Source organism: Acanthopagrus latus, chromosome 12, assembly GCF_904848185.1.
Source record: "Acanthopagrus latus isolate v.2019 chromosome 12, fAcaLat1.1, whole genome shotgun sequence".
Taxonomy (NCBI): domain Eukaryota; kingdom Metazoa; phylum Chordata; class Actinopteri; order Spariformes; family Sparidae; genus Acanthopagrus; species Acanthopagrus latus.
Window position 1 is genome coordinate 13,562,938 of NC_051050.1, and position 19,908 is coordinate 13,582,845.

The 19,908-nt window shown below is 41.8% G+C and overlaps 1 protein-coding gene across 2 annotated transcripts; it reads right to left on the minus strand.

Annotated features, from left to right (window-relative positions):
- Positions 1-2,734: 2,734 nt before the first annotated feature.
- Positions 2,735-19,780, minus strand: LOC119029857 (calsenilin-like). Of its 2 annotated transcripts, XM_037117017.1 has the most exons (11): positions 19,281-19,779; positions 19,056-19,150; positions 14,536-14,710; positions 8,998-9,000; positions 7,736-7,860; positions 4,159-4,228; positions 3,938-4,008; positions 3,707-3,814; positions 3,044-3,148; positions 2,897-2,959; positions 2,735-2,812 (listed from the first exon to the last, which is right to left on the minus strand). In XM_037117017.1, exons 2-11 carry the CDS (start codon positions 19,059-19,061, stop codon positions 2,765-2,767), a joined length of 774 nt encoding a protein of 257 aa, XP_036972912.1. In that variant the 5' UTR covers positions 19,062-19,150; positions 19,281-19,779; the 3' UTR covers positions 2,735-2,764. The 2 variants fall into 2 exon arrangements, with proteins under 2 accessions (XP_036972912.1, XP_036972913.1); XM_037117018.1 differs by lacking the exon at positions 8,998-9,000 and having other exon boundaries at positions 19,281-19,780.
- Between the last annotated feature and the right edge of the window lie 128 nt (positions 19,781-19,908).

Sequence of the window (19,908 nt, forward strand, 5' to 3'; positions counted from 1 at the left end):
TGCTTTTAGCATGCTCTCCAGCTAGCCACAGCCCAAAGCTCTGGTGCTTGCAGTGTAAACACCAACACTTCATCGGTGCTCCTACATCCCAGTCTGGATTGCAAGCTGCACCGTTAACCGCGTCAACTAAGCTACCTAGCTAATGACAGCTACAGTTGGCGACAATTGGCACTTACTGATTTGCTGCCCCCTATTAGTATGAATTCAACAGGTGGCTAATTCTTACACAATTCTTACACATTACTTTAATTTGCATGGTTGCTTTTATTTTATGCCTAATTTAATCATGATATGTCTTATCTTTATAATGTGATTAGGCTCTGCTGTTTTCTGGTCTTAAACCTACCATCCAAATCCCAAAACCACCCATCCCTCTATAAGGTATAGTTCCTTTTTGATGATCTTCAAGGTGCAATATGTTAGAATTGATCACCTTGAAAAAATTTTGTTTTGTTTTTTGTTTTGAATAATACTCAAAACAAATGAGTGGGTAGCTGTAGCCGCAGTCAGCTAGCTAGTTCAGCAATTCAACTAGCACTCTGGACTGGGAGCTCAGGGAGCCGAGGTGTTTACACCTCTTGCTTAACATGCTTTGCAACAGATTATAGATTATAGTGTCAAAACTGGTATAACACATTCTGTTGATAATTTTATGTTACTGTAAATTTTGAATGTTTTCAACCAAAATTTTTATATATAGCACCTTTAATCAGTAGATGATTAACATAGCAGGATAGCACTTGAGCTAAGGTGTTGAACCTTTGCATCCCAATAACGTTTTAATTTATTGTACCTGAAATCCAGAACATAAAGCCAACTACGAATTTTAGATATTTTTTTCTTTTTTTACTCTCTAATTTACAAATGAGATATGGAGAGGATGGACTATAGGAGATGTTTGAGACGTCTCATCATGAAGAACCCAAATTTGCTTATAAATGGATGCAGTCATCTTGCAGAGCAAGAATGGAGTTAACTGTATCGAGCTGGCTCTGTGAATTTGGACCCGACTGTCTGAAATATATAGATCTAAAGTCCAGAGGATGTTGGACAAGACAGAAGATTGTTCAGAAAGGACTGGTGAGGCTGGTAAAAATTCCAAAAATAGAAATGATTGGGGAGAATTTCTTTGGGCAAAATCAAAGAACTATGACGTTTTTGGTTTTTTTTTTGCTTTGTGTCATGGCTACAAAAGCTCCCCTTGTTCAGTATCACTTTTACAATGGCTGAGTCTTCCGTGTAGCTGGAAGCATGCAAGTTGCAGAGAACTCAGACTTCTGGTCAGGGGAGGCGACACAATACAGTAACTTAACCAAAGGGAAGCTTTTTGGATTCATAGACTGGATGTGTTCAAGATTTTACATGTTTTCTGTGACTCTTTTCTGTTGAGGGTCTCCTCTTTTCACACGGGCTTTTGTGGTATCAGTATACGGTACACTGTACACATGGGGGTCTATGTTCTGTATGGTGTGTACATGTAGGTTTCGATGTATGGTCGCATCCCTTTGTTTCACTCGTTATGTTTCTGTCGGACTCATGTGACGGCACGGACATGACATGCAACTTACAGCAGCTTTACTAAAACAGACATGTGGCAGATGTTGACTTTTTTTGTAATTAATTATCTTGTTTAATGATGTCGCCTCTTTAATAAAGGCTGGAGTTGCCTGGGTTGCCTCTGGTTTTTGCATAGAACCATGTTTCATTGCTCTTTTGCAGCTTTGCAGTTATGCAGTTACATTTGATGTTACCCTTTGCTACATGTTGAGATTTGTAAGTGGGCATCCAGTTACCGTTATAGAGCCCTGCGTCATGTTTTGATCATGTGAAAACTGGTACAAGATACAAACAAGATAAAAGCTGCATGTGGGAAGGATGTAGATGATCTGTAGGCCCATAACACAAACAGAAAAACTTCATAGTTCTTTGATTTTGCCTGGAGAAATGTTCTCATGTTTACTATTCTGACCAGTCTCTTCTGCACAACATAGCTCTTGTTCTGTATCCTCTGGACACATCACATCACAGTCTTGGTATTTCTTGTGAAAGGCTTCTGGTTGCTGTCATTAACTCTGTTCTTGTGCTGTATGAGGAATGCATCCACTTATAGAAAAAGTGTGTCCTTCAAGTCTTTATACTTATTAAAGTTATATGTTTTACTTCAGGCTTCCTACTTTTGGTGAAGACGTTCTATATGAAAAAAGAAGCCATTCAGTAGAGTTATTATTATGTGAAGGTAAATGTTTATTCCAGCAGGTTTTGGAACAACATGACAACATACACGACTGGGTATCACGTTTACACAAAACTCTGAAGAACTTAGAAACATAATTATTCTCTTTACATTATAATACAGTAACAAAGTATTGTCATTTGTTCCAAAGTGGTCAATGATAAACCCCTCTTGTCTGTGCTCAATGTGCTTCGCATCACATGCTGTTAAATGTTGGTCAAGCACTCATGCTCATCCGACAAAGGTTTTTCTTCACATTTTACTTCATGTGCAAAAATTAAAACTGTCGTGCAGAGAAACGTTTCTTCTTCGAGTGATTCTGTGAATTTTCTGCACATTTTTTTTCTATTCTGCATAGAACAGCTCGACAGGAAAAATAAAAGTGTTCGCCATTCTGTATTAAAATGTGCCAAATGTGTTGCATGACCCAATTTTTTCCTTTTTCCAGCGATGACTTAAGTTGTTTCAGGCCCAGAAGCTTGCAGCTGGAAGCACTGTGCAGCGTTCCTGATCCGCGCCCGTCTACAGAAACTAGATGACGTTCTCAAAGAGCTGCATGGAAGCCATTATATTTTCATCCTGTTGAGGAAAGAAAACACAAGGCCGCATGAACTCTGACCTCTCACCATGCGGTAGAACTTGTCGATGTGATGATGCCTTTACCTTTTGGCAGGTTTCTATGAATTCATCGATCGTCACCACTCCGTCTCTGTTCCGATCCATTTTCTAGAAAATGTCAGAAATGCAGTAATATATATTCAGATGCCAACGATTAGTCTTTATGCTTTAGCGGTTGCAGAGGTAGCTTACCTGGAAGAATCTCTCCACATGCTCGTAGGGGGATTCATCTCGCACACTGGGTAAGGTGTACCGGCCCATCATGTCATAAATGGAGGTCATTATTGCCATCATCTCCTGCAGGAAACCAGAAACACACAAAGCACTTGCACAGCTCAGTGTCCAGAATGTAATGATAGCACTTAATGATGTAATATGATATGTCCAGGTTTGTACGTGTCATGCGCCATATGCCATATTGACACTTGTAGAAAACGTGTCAGATCAAATTCAAATGACACAGTTTATTACCTGACTTTCACATTGGGAGGAGGACTACTGGATGGTTTGGACGAGGGAACACAATGTTTACAGCCTGACACCACTGGATATTTTAAAGGAGACCTTGGGACATTCACAGCTGTGTGAATTGTGACTGATTGTGACGACCAAAACCTCATATTTGTAACAGGAAGTTGGGCCATCTACAGCCAAGCTTGTGGTGACAGGACCGGGTGTTTTTAGGGAGACCTCAGGAGATAACCAACTGATGTGGAGACCAAAACAAATACCTTGGGCCTTGTGCCTTAACCTAACCAGACCATAATCTCAGCATTAAGACAAGAGAGAAATAGAAAACTAAACCTAAGGAAGTGAGACATAACGCTTTAACTTGTCTGTGGTTGCGTCACGTACCTCTTTAGTGATGTAGCCGTCTTTGTTGATGTCATACAGGTTGAACGCCCATCGCAGTTTCTCTGGAACAGAGCCTCTGAGCAGCACAGACAATCCAATCACAAAGTCCTGTAACAGCAGGAGGAGGATTAATAATTAGCTTCCTTTGCGCACAAATCACCGTGGTTAAAACTAAAACCCAGCCACCCGTGTTACGTAATGACACAAACGTGCAGTCCCCGGTGGACTCACTTCAAACCGGATGGAGCCACTTCTGTCCATGTCAAACGCGTTGAACAAGAAATGTGCGTACATGGTTGCGTCTGGGAACACACAGTGAAAATCCAGGGAAAATAAACAAAAAAATCAACTTGTCAAATTAAGTGTGCCGTTCCAAACGTCAGTGAGATTTAGTGAGTCAGTGAAGGCAGCCTTCATTATAGCAGTCTTGTATAGTAACAGTTTTCCTGTACCTCCTTGTGGGAAGAACTGTGAGTAAATGCTCTTAAAGGTTTCCTCATCGACGAGCCCACTGGGACACTCCTGTTGGAAGAAAAAACATTCACATCTTTCCAGTTACCTAGATATATACTGCCAGTCTGGGTATTTGAAATCAGATTCACATTCTGTTCAGCCAGCATGCTGGCATCTGCATGTACAGCAAATGTTTACATCTCTTTCTAAAGGGAGAAGTTCATATAGGCATAGAAGGATCTTGTGTCTAAAATACCTAATAAACATATTACAGGGTCTGGAAATCATTCAGTCACAAATGGCCAAAACAGCAGCACAACAAAGTGTTTGAAAAGAAAGAAAGAAAGAAAGCTTCACAGAGGTTTGTTTTGTTAGACAAATGGTCCCTTCCCTTCTGTTAAACTATAACTCATCACATTCTCCGGTTAATAACAGAATTCCAGAGTTCATCAGTAATTGACTTTATCATGCCGTGTTGACACAGTCACTGCATGCAGTGCAGGAATGTGGCCACTAGAGGATATCCAAAGCCTCAGCACGATAGGCTCCTACAGTCAGTGAAGCCCTCTGTGCTTTTTATTCATTCTAATTCATTTTCAACTGATCCTCATAATGCAGCGGCCTCAGATTAATGGCGATGGAAGCCCATGTGTGTACAAGCTAGTGTGACAAGCTCTCACATCTTGTTTAGCTAGGAGTCAAGGAAAAATACAAGCGATGCGAAGACAATGAGACAGTTCAGCACACAACAAGAACAAGAACGGAGAGAAAAAGCAGGAAAGGATTTGATTTTGAAGACTGAAATCAATTAAAATGGCATGTTTTTGTTTTTTTTCAACAAATGTCACTTAGCAGAGCAGTCTGCCACCAGTGGGCAGAGCAGTGGGAACATTTCTAATATCGCAGGCCAAACAGGTGAATCACATGTAATAATGTCATCCTCCAGGCTTTAGGTGTTGCCAGCTCATTGTAAACATATGTTTTCATTACATTAAAAATCACTTAGAACTAAAACAAGCTGCTGAATAAACCTTTTTCATCGCGGACATTTTGACTTGTGATGGCAGGAAAGTGTAGGTCGAAGTGATAACATTAGTGGTGAAGGTCTGTTTGATTATAAAAGACACCGCATACAGAGTTCATTGCAGTTTTGCTTACACTGAACACTCCCCACAACTCATTATGGGTATCATTAAGGCCTGCAGGAACCTCATAAAACATTTGCAGGCCTTTAAAAGCCATCTTTGTTTACATCAGCTTACTGCTGTTCCTCTTCCATCCTCCGCTTTAATGACTCTTTGCTACTATTAAAGGCACGTTACACTCACTGTCTGTCGATATGCATGCACCTCTGCAGATGGCAAAAAAGATTCATCACATCACTCCCATGCCTGGGCATATGTATACTTGTGCACGTTTTGGTTCCACTGTGGTGTGATAGGTGAGCACTTGTGTGTGTGTGATTTGAATGCTTGTTTGTGCCGAGAGTGCATGTTTACTAAACTAAAATTAAAATGTTCATGTTAAGCGCAAATTTTGACAATTCTATTGAACATCTTATGCAATAAAACTGCATTTCCAGTTTTAAAGATGTGGATCAAAATAACCAACCGTGTGGCTAACATACATTACGTGACTATAAGTATGTGGGCATTAAAGGTCCAATATTATGCTGTTTTTCATCAATTTCGCACAGCTGTCAGAGGTCCAACAACACTGTATTTGAAAGTATTGCCCCAAACTCATCCATGGTCCTGAATTTCAGTTGTCTAAATGTCACTCAAGTGAGCTCTACTGAGAGCAGGCTGTCTCTGTGCCTGCACCTTTAAATGCTAATGAACTCCATCTGTCAACGCCTGCCTTGCCTGCTACACGCCCCTCTCAGGGAGAGGATGTTGCTTACACTAGCGGCAGCATGCTAATGTTTACGGTGGATGTATCGCTATGGCTTGCCAAGAAGCTGTCGTTCAGCCAAACCATTTTGACCCAGAATCGGACTGAGAAGGAGAGGCTACTGAAGAAGTACACACTCTGCGGCTGCAGCAGGATGTTTCAGAATGGTTAGTGTGCCTGAATAATGTTAGTTTGTTCGTATGTGTTGTTACAGTTACTACCATGTAGCTAATGGCTAACAGCTAGCGAAAGCTGTGTTTGTCTCCAACACAGTCTCCAAACACTTGGACACTGTTTGCATCGTCTCTGTCTCCAGTCTGCACATTTCCGGACATTTTACTGTGACAACCAAGCTCCCTCGTAACATTATTAACATTCAACTCGCTTCAAACTCTATTGCATAGCGGACCGAAGCAGAGCTAACCAGTTCACCATACTCATAGGCAACTGTAGATGCTATCAAAATGTGGCTCGGGTGCAGTTGCTGGGTCTGGTATGGTCGGGACTGATCCTTTTACGAGGGTCAGTGTCGAGGAAAAGTTAGCTTTGTACTGACCCTCATTACTGAAGCAGTCCGATGTGAAGTGGTTAACACACACATCCAACGCACCGAGCATTGTCTTTAAAAATGACACACGACCACTGTCTCTTCTGCTGTTCTGTAGCTGGGACAGAATATAGGCACTGATGTTGACTTTATGACTAACAACAGAGCAATTTGCATGTCTAACTCTGAGCGACGACATTGCGAAACACTGCTATCTTACTGCTGGACACACAGAACTTCACCTCGGGGATGGACACCCCCCTCTTGGATATCTCCCATCATCACGCAGAGGAGGCCTGCCTATGAACATCTCTCCTTTTGATATGTACCGAAAGGAGATGAATCTGAACAGTCTGCAGGGGTGCTGTTTTACCAGTGGGTGGGCTGCAGATACCATTCAGGACTCATTTCCTCAGGACTCGCTTTCCTCAGTCAGGGAGTTGGCTCAGGGAGGACCAGTTTATATATGTAGAGACCAGAGAAAATGTGTTTTTCATAATATGGGACATTTAATGCACAATTGTGTGTTCTTCGTTGTTTTGTCTAGAACCCTTGGTTCTGAATAAGGTCATTCATAAAGTGGCTATATATAACAATCTGCAGTAATTTATAGCTATAAATCACATTTTACTGGCCATATGCGAGCAGGTTGTAATGCGACGTGAAAAATGAGACCTTCCTCATCTCTTAGGTTGCCTATACAAGCCTGCGGGCTATTTGTTAAAGTTGCTTAATGCATCTGAACTACAGATTTTTTTTTGTGAAGGATGTGACTTTACACTCTGTCCCCGCGACGCAAACAGTGAGCAACGATAGAAAATTATTTTAGAAATGGAGTCCGCTAACAGAAAGTAACCACCTGCTTCCAACAATGACAGAAGCTCCCTAGAGCCCCTTTAATATTACAACATTAATATAAATTTCGGGCCAACAATTTCTAACTGTTATGTTGAGACCCCCCAAATGGTAACAACCACCACTGATAGTACCAAAATTGCAACTAGTTGCTGTGCAGTCATGTCGAAGGATATGTGTAAAAATGCAAGCTCATCTTTTTAAATCAGAACCCCCTAACAACTTATCCAGACGATCAACCACGCGTGAATGCGCAGGGTGAGTGTTAGGGGTTTTCATACATTTTTGAAGCCCCTGTAAAGCGACTGAAGCTCCTTCCTGGTGAACTTTGTCTGGGCTTGGAGCTGGTCGAGGCCCTCGGGTTGGTGGCGCACCATGGAGAGTTCAAGGTCGCCGTCACAGCTGTCTGTCAGCGGGAAAAGCAGAAAAAAACAGAGGGGTGGGGGAGCGGTGGGAAAGAAGGGGAGGGAGAAAGGAGGGAGGAAAGAGCGGTAAGACAAGAAAGAAAGAAAAAAGGAAGGGGAGGGAGGGCAGGAGGTGAACATACTAGAAAATCAAAACAGATGGGAGACGGGAAAATAAAAAATGACTGCACATAACTCAAAATGCTCACCATCTTTACACACACACACACACACACACACACACACACACACACACACACACACACACACAAAGAAATTAAGTTTGAAAAGAGAGATTGGAGAGGTTTAAGAAGGAAAGGTGAAAAGAGGAAGGAAATGGGCGGGAGATAAAATGGGTTAAGAGTACAGCATTGAATCAAAACGATGAGACAGGGAAAGATGGAGGGCATTCTTTTTGACAGAGAGGTTCAAATAAACATGAGCAAAAAGCAACTGGTAGCTTGGAGAAATAACTGGGAAGAAATCAGCTTGATTAGAGGAAATAAGCAGATAAACAGTTCAGGGTAACTAGCGGGCAAGTTAGAGCAGTTTTTTTAAGGAAAAAAAGACCTTGTGGACACTTTGGCTGTGTCTGAAACAACTCCCTCCACCCCTGTCCTCTACGTAATAAATACACAATGGGTTCATTCTTTGCGAGGAACTCCGTTTTACATACAAACTACCTCCTCTTGCTCCATTTAGCACATTTTTGACGCCACTTTTAGAGCATGAAATCCAAACTGTGATTTCTCACACTCAAACAGAGCGAGGGCGAGTAAATAAAGATAGCAGTTAGGGAGTTGTTCTAGACACAGCTGTCAACTTGCCATAAAATCACAGCTGTCACTAATTCAAATGAACCAAGTTTCCATTTACATGTACCGATGAGCCAGCATGCACAACATCACACCTCCAGCAGCTATAATAAGCTATAAGCTATGAATCGTATTTTGACAAGTCTACATGTCCACTGTGAGAAAGAGGTTATTTTTATTAAATCAGCCACAAGCGAGCAAACTGACAAGTTCAGCTCAAGATAAAGAAAAAAAATTAAGAGGAAGGAGTTTTCTTTTTTAGATGGCTGGGATGAAATTAAACTCAATAATAATGCCCAGAGGAATGCCGCCTTAGTTACTCACCATCTGTACAAGAACAAAACACAAAGTGGGAAGGTGGAAAGGGATGGAGACGAGGTGATGGAGAAATGACAGGGGAGGAAAAGTTGAAGAACTGTTAAAATACTTGACCTGTTTTCTGCAGGTCAGCAGCATTTACCAACATACTGTAGTGGGCACGCTATTACAGGATGGATTCACTTTTCTGGGGGCCTTTTCATCGCTTTATTTGATAGGAAAGGTGAAAAGAGACAGGAAACTGGAAAGGACAGAGGGGAGGACGTACAGCAAAGGGCCACAGGTTGGAGCGACTGTATATGGGGCACAAGATCCGGATCCACATTTATGTATTCACTATCATTTATGTTTTTGTATATCTCATTTATATTCTATATATTGTTTCATATATTTAAATATTGTTATTTGGCTTTTTGTGTTGCTGCTGCTGGGATGAACAGGAGGAACGGTTACAGTGACCACAGGCTCCTTCTATGTACGTGAGGGTTATTTTCTAAATCATTCAGAGAAGACTCAAAAAAATGTGGACCTGTCTTTTAAAATATTTTACAGCTGGGTCTTGGGACTGCCGTTCCTCATCATGTTAACAGTACTATTACAGCCAGAATAAATAAAATAAAACTGGAGCAAGATCATTGCTCTAATGCCACGCAGCACAAGGTTTTAACACGGAAACATCCCGATTGAACTTCTTCAAACTCGCCCTCTTACCTTCCAGTGACAGAGGCTCCCAAATGCCAAACTGTTTGAGCACGACAACAAACAGTCCAATGACAACAAGAATGGCAATTACTTCCATGCCGTCCATTTCCACTGTTGCCTTGCATTAGATTTCAACAGTGAAAAAAAGCCCTTTTGAAAAACTTAGCGAACACGTTTGGAATACTGACTCTGAACCCGATCAGCTTGTATCCAGAAACATTATCCGCTGCCAATCATCTCCTTTGCCTCGGCCACATCCTTTTTTTTTCATCAGTGTTTTTGTGCGAGCATCAGCTATTGCCTTCACTTAAAAGCAACCCCCAACTTAAACCACTGACCAGTGCAAAAAAAAGCTAATAGGTGGACTGCTGCACATCCTCCTTTAAGTGAGCAAGTCCATCACGTGCCCCTCGCAAGGAAATATCGAACTCGTAGAACGTTTAATCCCCAAAAAATATCCACTAGCAATCGTCCAGTATCCGTCATGACCTGCCGGCGTTTCACGTCCCCATCAACTCCGGGGCTCCACCCCCAGCTCAACCCATCTCCTCTCGCTCCGTCCTGTGCTGTGTGTGTGGTGAGGGGGGGGGGTTGTTTTTGCTGAAGGAATTTCTTTACTAATAGTCCCTGACTGACAGTCCACGCTGTCTTTATTTGCTCAGTCATTACAGGGATGTATAGCTGTAAAAACCAAGCATTGATCCGCATTCGCTGATGGCTAGGATGTGAACAGCACTTAGAATAAAGAAGCCTGCCCTGCCCTGTGTGGCGCTGCTTGTGTCTACTAGGTCGTTTAGCCATACGCACGGTCAATAACGAGGACTCACTCAAAGCTGGAAAACAATGAGACTGTAAAAACATTGTAGTTAAGAATAGTGAAGTTGAAGTGAACTGCCTGTGCTGCAGAGGCCGTCCCTCACACCTCTGAAATCAATTCAATTCTCCACGCGCTCTGAGAGTATCGGTGGTCCAAAAGTCTTGCTGTTGTAACTGCGTGAGTGAGTCTTTGCTTGTTTGATTGTGCTGTGATGAGAGTAAAGAAGAATCTGAGTTCACGAGTGATGACTCTGCACAACATAATGGACTCGGTGTAAGGAGGGTGGAAAGAAAATCAATCGTTAAGGGGTAAACAGGTAGGGAAATAGGAAGGCCAGAAGTGCATTTGGGTCGCCCTGGAGAGTTTATGTAAATGGACTTTATGTCTGAGTTAAACAGCTTCTATCGAACTGGAATAGTGTCACTATCAGAACATCGCCCTGGCAAAAGATAGAGGAGTATCCACTGTCGTACCACCAGACAGGGACACACTTGAAATCATCAAAAGTTCATTTCTGTGTTTAACATTTTAGGTAATTAACATTTTGGTAATTAGCATTAAGGGACTATAACTATCATCTTGTTGTACAATTGTGATTTTATAATGATAAAACAAATAATTCCTGAATTTTATTTGTATTCTTGTGATTATAACTTATCAAGATAATTCCTTTATTACTTATTCTCTATATAAAAAAAAGAAGAATGCCAATCTTGCACAGCTTTGAGGAAAGGCTTGTTTCCTAAAATGTGTCAGAATATGAAACTAATATTACATTTTCTTCTGTTTTTGGGCATAATATAGTTGAATTATGAGTCTGCAGTGTGTAAAGTGTGAGATCAGAGGTGATGAGTCGTCCACTAGGATGATGTCACTATCGTTACCCTTTGTGTGTGTTTGTGCTGCGTTCTTGATCTGTGACCCAATCCTGCCTCACCAGACAGACACACTCCATTACAGCAACATGCAAGATGTATGAGCTCATGTGGAAACTCGTCCACCGTAAAAAATAATGCAGCATTATACTGTTTAATGCACTGTAAGTGCTGAGCTATCCCCGTTCTTCTATTAAATACAGACAAGAGTGAGGTGGCTTAAGCATGCCGGGCTGCAGACAGTGCAGCCATCAGCCTCACCGTCAGGTTTTAATGACTGCAGAGAGAGAGAGAGAGCAGCATTACAGCTCAGAGCCTCGGGCCATCAATCAGAAAAACCATCACACAAGTTCTCCTCGTCACACAATTAAACACCCGTAACTCTGCTCCCTCTCAGCCCCTCTTCTAAGTGCATCCTTAAAGCGCTTTCATTGGTTTAAGACATTTTATTTTGATGCATGAAGATGCCTCTCTGAAGAAGTCTTTTTGAATATCCACAGATCTCCTTTTAACAGCTGACATGTTGATGAAGGTTCTCAGTCATCCAGGTCAGGGTAATTCCAAGTGTGATATTATAGGCAACTGGACTTGTTGAAACAACTGATATGATTGGACAAAAAACCTGGGTAACACTTTCTATTCAAGTCCCTGTAATAAACATTATTTATTATGAACAGCCCTTATAAGATTCTTATTAACAATAATAGGAATATAGAAGTGTTAATTGCAGCAAGATAAAACACATTTATTTTCAGATTACAGGACATTTATAACCCCCATAAGAAACTTGTTAACACTTCATAGCAGCTTGAGAATGTTAAACTCATGATTGTTTATAATTACATAACAAACCAAGTTTCATTAATCTACGTCATTTTTAAAACCTTACTAAAGCTGTTGCTTTATTAACAAAATGCCTACTTTATTATGCATTTATTAGCAGTGAACGTCGCCCTTCTTAAAAGTTAACTATACCTTTTTATAATTACTAGATCTTAAGTGAGAATAATGCCTTGTGAGGGTTAAGGTCTTCAAATCTTCATATTTTAAAATTAAAATGTTTTTGATGGTATTTTTTAACACATAAGCTCTCATTGACATGAACAGGCATTTTATAAGGGCTTCTCAGGGTTTTGTTACTTGTTAACTTATGACAAGACTCTTTAACATAAAGTGTTACTGACATTCATACAGCCCCTTTTGTCCTGATGACTTTAATTTACAAGAAAAGATGTGTCACTTCTGGATTATTGTGGTGTGGGAGCCGGTCATGACTGTACTGTAACAAAGCACCAGTGGGTTTGCCAGTGTTTGGTTTTGAGTAAACTCAGTGTTCTCTACTGGTAACAAACCTGGATTTTATTTACAGTATGAGGTTGAAGAACTCACAGGCAGAGTGACATTTTATCGCAAGTGGTACATGTAGTTAAACCAGCACATTGTAGTTCCAGCCAGAGAAACATTTAAAAACTTTTGCTTCCAGATTTCTTACACAAAATAAGATCGCAAGTGTGTTATTCTCACCTTCATAATGTCTAAACAAAGCAGAAATTCCACCTCTTCTGGCATGATTTTTAAAAGTTTTCAAAAGTTTTTCAGGCAGCTCTGCATGACATACACCTGAAGGTGAGTGAGTTCAGATCACCCTGTATTGTGTAGAGACCCGACCTAAACCAGATCAAATCATGACCAAGACCATAGACAAAGACAAAGACAAAGACCAAGACAAACCAACCCAATACAATTTGAAACAGTGATATCCCTGCAGTTGCGGTCATGACTGGTCTTGAATTCCCAGAGTCCTCGTTGAAGCTGAGAAATGACGGAGTAGTACTGCGGTTGACTCTGAGCTGAGACCTTTAAAAAGTGGTGTCGAGATCGAACTCGAGTACCACAACACTGATAGAGATGGTGGTGCAGGAGACATTCAGGTGCTATCATGTCTACAGACCACTAGATGGTGATCAAGTTGAGGAAATATGCGTAAAACCCTGACAAATATGTCCAATTTAATGCACAACCAGCATTAAGTGAGAGTAATGATGATGTATCTGAGTTTGTGGAGTGCAGTGCTGACAAAACAGTGATTCATTCCCAAATTGCTTCTAAATTAGGGATGCGGTGCATTTCATTCTATAATGTACGTGCTTTACATACAAAACTCATCAGAGCACTTCTATCTTCCTATTTATGTGACTGTTTTCATCCTTGTGATGTCTGAGTCACATGGCCATCTGTCTGCTGGCAGAGAGAGAGAAGTCGAGCAGTTGATTTGTGGAAACCGCAGAGAGATTTTTTTGTCTGTTCACCACTGTGGAAGATAATCTAACACATGAGAGACACAGACAGATCGTTTACGCATTTGTTGAAATGAGGGAATTATGTGTAGCGATGCCTTGACAGATTGAAGAACGGTCGGTCCTGCTTGTGAGGCGCACGCACTCAGCTGACGGTCTGTGCTGTCTGCAAGCACAGAAGGACAATGTCAATAATTTAGGCAAACCAAAAGGAAACGGGGGCGCGTGGGGGCAGTCGGTGGAAGACACCGCGCTCTTCATCTTAAAGATGTGCCACTTCTCCTTTCGTGACACATGAATATGATGAAAGGACGTCCAAAGCTGTGAATTTTTCCACGTTCCTCCTGGAAAATTGAAAGTAGGCTTTAAGATTAAATCCTTCCTCATAGTTTCTCAAAAAAGAGCAGCTCTATGTGTGTGTGTGTGGGTGACAGAGAGAGAGAGAGAGAGAGGAGGGAGGGAGAGCGAGCACTAACGGAGGAAGAAGATGTGCACTGGATCAAACTTAATTCTATGAAGGAGAACCAGAGGTGAAGGCGAAAGCGACAGCGGCCCATTCGTTGACTGATTACACGACGGAATGAAGTGGCGTTCGGTGAAGAGAGAGCTCTGTGCTGTAAACGCTGAAAACGGGGAAAAGACGGGCGAGAATATATAGACTGTAGATGGGGCAGGTGATTTAAAATTCATGTATTCTGTAGTGCTGGTGACTGAAGGCCTGCCCTCCCACTGTACCTCCCTGCTGCTTTGCTCTGCTTCCCCTGCTGTCACACACAATCATGCAGATATTCTCTATGCTGTATTGTTGTTACGGGGTGTTGGCCTGCCGGTGCGTCCCTCTGTGTGCCTGTACCTGGCCCCTGTTGCGTGGTACTGGCGATGATCCACTTGACGAGACAGCACTTCATCAGAGATTTACGGGTAAGCCGTGGTTTCTGCCACTTGGAGCCCTCCGTCTGTCCGCCGGGGTTTGGGTCTTTCCCGTTGGCGTCAGGCAGCAGACCGCCATCCACTGCCTTCTCGTTTGCCTGAGGGAGACAGGAAAAGAAAGCGTCCTCTGAGAAGAGAAATGACACAAGGCAATCTGCAGGTATGGAGAAGAAAGCAGGCGCCCCTCCTGTACAGAGGATTCGCTCACCAGATGGCCAATAGCTTCTAACAGTTCACCAGAAGTGCATTAAGACTTGGCAGCAAATGATTCAGTGGATTAAAATAACATTCGGTACAGAAAATGAATCGTCACAACTTTGGCGATCCACTGACTTTTCCTCATGTGGCACTGTTAGGTTCTCATCAGTGGTTTTCAGGGAACAGTCTCAAGAAAAATCTGGCACAGTGATTCAGGCCTCCATCTTGATGAAGTGTGATAACTTCAAGGATCATTCACTTTTCACTGAGGTCCATTTTCTGGTCAAAATTTCTGCACAACTCTTCGGTTTGACAAATTCATGCAAAACTAGTGACAATCTCCACAGACATCAGGTGCACTGTCATATTTATTAAGTGCTAACACACTAAGAATGTGAACATATTCCAGATGAGTGTAAGCATGCCAGCTAGTGAGCACTGGTGCTGCCATGTGAGCATCTTAGGCCCGAGTGAACTGAGTGTGCACAACTGATGCTTCAAACGGACGCAGGATACAGGAGGCAGCCACCATGCATACGTGAAACAGCTCTTAAAAGCAGGTTTATCTTCAGTCTTAGCTGTCGTCTGTGGACTCTTTTTGTCGGTATATTTTAAAAAATGAATGGCGAGAACACATGCAGATAATCGAAGAAGAAACGTTTTGTGGTGCCCTGGTGACCGAGGTTTCGATGACACTGATCTGAGTTTGGTTGGGGCCATTTAATGCTACACATCCTCCCTCTGCCTCTCAGCTCATGTCCCCCCTGCGCTCTGCTGCACGCTGTCTGGAAATGCCCCTTAAGTACTTTAAAAAAGAAAACGTCTCTGCATTGCATCTTGGTTTCCTGCCTCACAATGCTCATGGGTATCTCAAGCCCGTCTGGTGCAAGACGGAAGTTACAGAGAGCAGAAAGTTTTTACAGACATATTGGATGTCTCACACAGAACCCAGTTTAAGCACATTTTCCTTCAAACTTCCTGTAACCTTTCTTTAAGGAAAGACAAGTTATGTATTGATAAAGGCTTTTATGACATGACAGCTGCTCTGGCACTGGCAGTCTAGCTCTGCTTTCATAGCTTTATATAGCAGCTGGACCGGCAGCAGGAGTTACACTCAGACATCCAGCCAGCTGGTGAGTACAGATGACCGGATCAATACCTCAGCAATCAATACTTCAATACTCAAAATGCCGCTCATTTGACATAAAAAAAAGTCTTGTTTACCAAGATATTTATATCATTATGCAGCTGCACGGCTTTTGGAGACACTATCATGTTCTTTGAAACCACATGTGTCTGGCATATTTTAACGCTGCAGCTGGGACGGGATGATGTTATTTTACATATTACACATATTAACACATATTAAGACGTTTTTGTGTTGTCATTTCCGGGAAAAAGACGGAGAAAATCTAATACTCTGTTAACATGAGCACTTATGAGAATAGGGACCTGCACGCGCTCTCATTTCCAGTTATTTGCACCATCGCATAGCTTCTTCTCGTCTCACACCGGATGAACATGGATTTCTACATTCGGATGAATATTTCAGCGATTATAAAGCTCTACATATCTGAGTCGCTGGATTCACGCAGCACGGTCTATCTAGCATGATAACTGTGATGCTTTGGGATGCTTTTTTTGTGTGATTCTCACCCCGTTGTGAATATTTAGTTGTGGGAGTCTCCTGCAGGCCCCTAGTGTTACTGGACAACAAAGTGTCCTGTTTTACTGCACCACTACACACTAATTTTCCTCTTTCGATTTGTTTTTCTTTATCCCTTCTTTTGTTTTCTGGATCTTCACGGACAGTTTTCTTCTCAATGCCCTTGTCTCCTTTTGCTTTGTCTCCACAGAGTCTTTCCCCTCGCTTTATAAATAAAACAGCTTTCTTTAAGAGGCTGGTGCGAAAGCAACGTAAAGAGTTTGCAGAGAAAAAAAAAAATAGCCGGAGCTTCTATCTGGGGAGCTCCTCTGTGTCCCCCTGGCCCTCTATTTGAATACGAAGGGATGCCAGAGCACACACAGCTTCGAGAACGACGCTCAATAATTCACACTCCTTAAAACCGCATCAATAAAAGATCAGAGCTGGCTGCCATGTTGAGGTGAATGATGACTACGAGTAACACATAAGGACTGATACTTAATGGATCATCCAAGAGCCACGTCCTGTACACGCACATTCATGCACACTCACACACAATCGCACTATGAAAACAGCAACAAAAAAGAAAGTCAAGCACACGACCTTCTGGAGCATCTGAGGGTTGATGAGATAATATATCAATTAAATTACATAAAGCGTAATAAATCACCCGTGAGCCATTTCCCAATTTCTGTGACTTCTCGCTGAGAAACTCTGAGATCTGAGGAGGAGCTGATTTGGGAGTTTTAACATTCACAGCGCTGCATTATTAAAAGCCCCGAAGCCATGTGTGCCGAGCAGCGAGACGCTCCCTCTGATCATCTGCGTCGTCGTGAACACCGTGGGCGACCGCCCTCCGCTGATCATCACATATGTTACCTTTGCAAGCGCACACACATGCACACACACACACACACACACACATACATTGCTTCAACAAAGAGACATCACAATATCTGCCAAGATCATTTCTTTCTTCCAGCCCACTTGAAAAAAAAAAAAAAAAGGACACAGCTGCTGTTGGTGGATATTTCAGCAAGATGACAGACCCCTCGCATGTTTCATATCTTTACAAAGCCTTGCGTCCCGCCTGCACAGCCCAACACGACTCTCCACCACATGTGATGCTCCTGACTGCTTTTTATTTCCTGTTTCCCCGTGCATTTAACATGTGTTGGCCTTAAGTCATTAGACAAACTCATTACACACAAATAAGCTCATGTTGTATTTGTATGCCCATTGGGATTATTATAACATAAATGTGACCTCATGATTCTCTCTCTCTCTCTCTGTCTCTATTTGTAATCAAGAAAACAAAAAAACATATTAATAATAATGTCACTTAGATAAGTATCTATACTCATATAGATGAGTATCTATAGTAGTTTTGAGAATGTTATAGATCCAAGATGAGACCAACAAAAGGGCAGAGCTGAAAGGAAAGATTCAATTACAAATCCGTCTGCTACTTCAGCACCACAGACAGCACCATGCATTTATCAACACTTCAACGACCAATATTTCAGAGCTGTGATCGGGGCCGTACATTCTCGCTTTGGCCAGCCTCAGTCAGACAAAGTGATCAATGAGTCAGATGGATTTAGACTGAGATATGTTCAACTACACCAACTACACCCCCCCCACACCTTGTCTGCTACCAGAGGATGGGGAGAGGGGCTGCCAGGTTGAAATGAGGGATGCATTTTTTAAGTAATTCTGCTTACGACGGATGGCACAAATCGCCTGTGAAAATCCTTTTGTATTTCACTTGAGTACTTCAATTTTATGCTCCTTTATACTTCCATTTCATTACATTTCATTTTTAATACATTTCAGTTTGCCTCATTCTTTGATAGCAGTGCTGTTGCTTTTTACGGTAATGACAATAACAGTGATATTAAATAGTGACACTGTGATAATTATACACATATGATCATTTTGTGTGAATATTCCAGCACAGATGTTAGATTTATCTGGCTGCCTTTTCACAAAGTGTAATGGTTCTTTTTGTACCTTTTTATTTTATTGACATTAATGGTTACAGTCTGTTGTTACAATAGTGTACTTTATTTGCCAAGAACAGACAAAACACACAGTAGCAGATGAAGATACATTTGATTAATTTTCTATGGACACTGTGAATTCCTTTGCCCACAATAATAATGTGAGTTTGCAGGTCTAGACTTTAGATTCAACACATATGATCAATAAATAAAACATAATGCATTTTGTAAGATATCACCTCCCAACAGTATAATGATATATAAATTAGTTAAACCTACTTCTATATCTAACAAGCTATGGCATTAAAATGCTTCTCACTTCTTGATGCCTTAAATCTATTTTGCTGATACTTGTTTTTACATTCAAGTTACTGTACATGTCAGTTATCCAAGTACTCACAATGCACGTCTCACTAAAATGTTTCTTTTACACAGTTTTCACACTTTTTGCAGGAGAGAAATTATGCATTTTGGTCACATCAAGTTCGGAACACGGAACCACAGGTAGGCTGATGAAGGGATATCAACACAAATCGCTCTGCGCGCCAGTCCACTCAATCAATAACCCAATTAAGGCGTAATAAATGTCTCTCGTACCTGCATTGCGTCTGGATTTGAGTCGCTGTCTGTGCAGAAAAAAAAAATATCGCAGCAATCCTCCGCTGGCTCTCCTCCCGCGACCCTTCAGTGATCTGCAGCAGAGACAAGAGAGAGGAGAGCTGTGAGGAGGAGGAGGAGGAGGAGGAGGAGGAGGAGGAGGAGCAGAGCTGCCCCCACAGTCCTCAACTGGAATGATCACAGCCACAGACGAACAGATCAGACCTGAGGAGTCAGGAGTCAGCAGCAGGGGAGTGGAGATCCTCAGCGGACAGCAGTAAAAGCAGCCCTGCTATGAAGCTGGTCTCAACAAGTGAGGAGGAGGCGAGCAATTTATAGAGCGAAGGTGTGGATGAGCTGCTCACGTCGTGACAAACAGAATTATTAGAAGTGCCAGACACAATATAACCAGCAGAGACGCGTCCGAGCTCAGACAGAAGTGCGACTCTCTGAGGAAATTAACTCCGCATCCTTCCTCTGTGCTTTGCTTTGTCCTTTATAATCCCGCTCTGATATAATAAAAACAAGAAGTTTATTATATTATTAGATTTACACTCCCTCTCTCCATCAGTCCTGCAGGCTGCTTGTGACGGTGTCTCACTTCGGTCCAGCCACAAACTTTGAGGTGTCACTTAAAATATGTTGCAGGATCAAAACGACAACATCAGCATGCAAAACTGTCATTTGATGTGTTTGTTATGGAGGCGGAAACAATCATAATGTGTCAGCTAATGTTTTTCTTTTATTTCTATTGCATTGCTTAAAGGTGCAACGTGTAAGAACTTACTTCAAAACATTTAAAAATGAATGAAGATTATCCACAAAGAGTGAATTTTCTTTCTTTTCTTTTTTC

Excerpts from the sequence above, each read along its gene's own strand:
- LOC119029857 (XM_037117017.1), bottom strand. Across the intron at positions 3,149-3,706 it reads ACGGCTACATCACTAAAGAG|GAGATGATGGCAATAATGAC; the intron begins GTACGTGACGCA and ends GGTTTCCTGCAG. Across the intron at positions 2,813-2,896 it reads TCATAGAAACCTGCCAAAAG|GATGAAAATATAATGGCTTC; the intron begins GTAAAGGCATCA and ends TTTCCTCAACAG.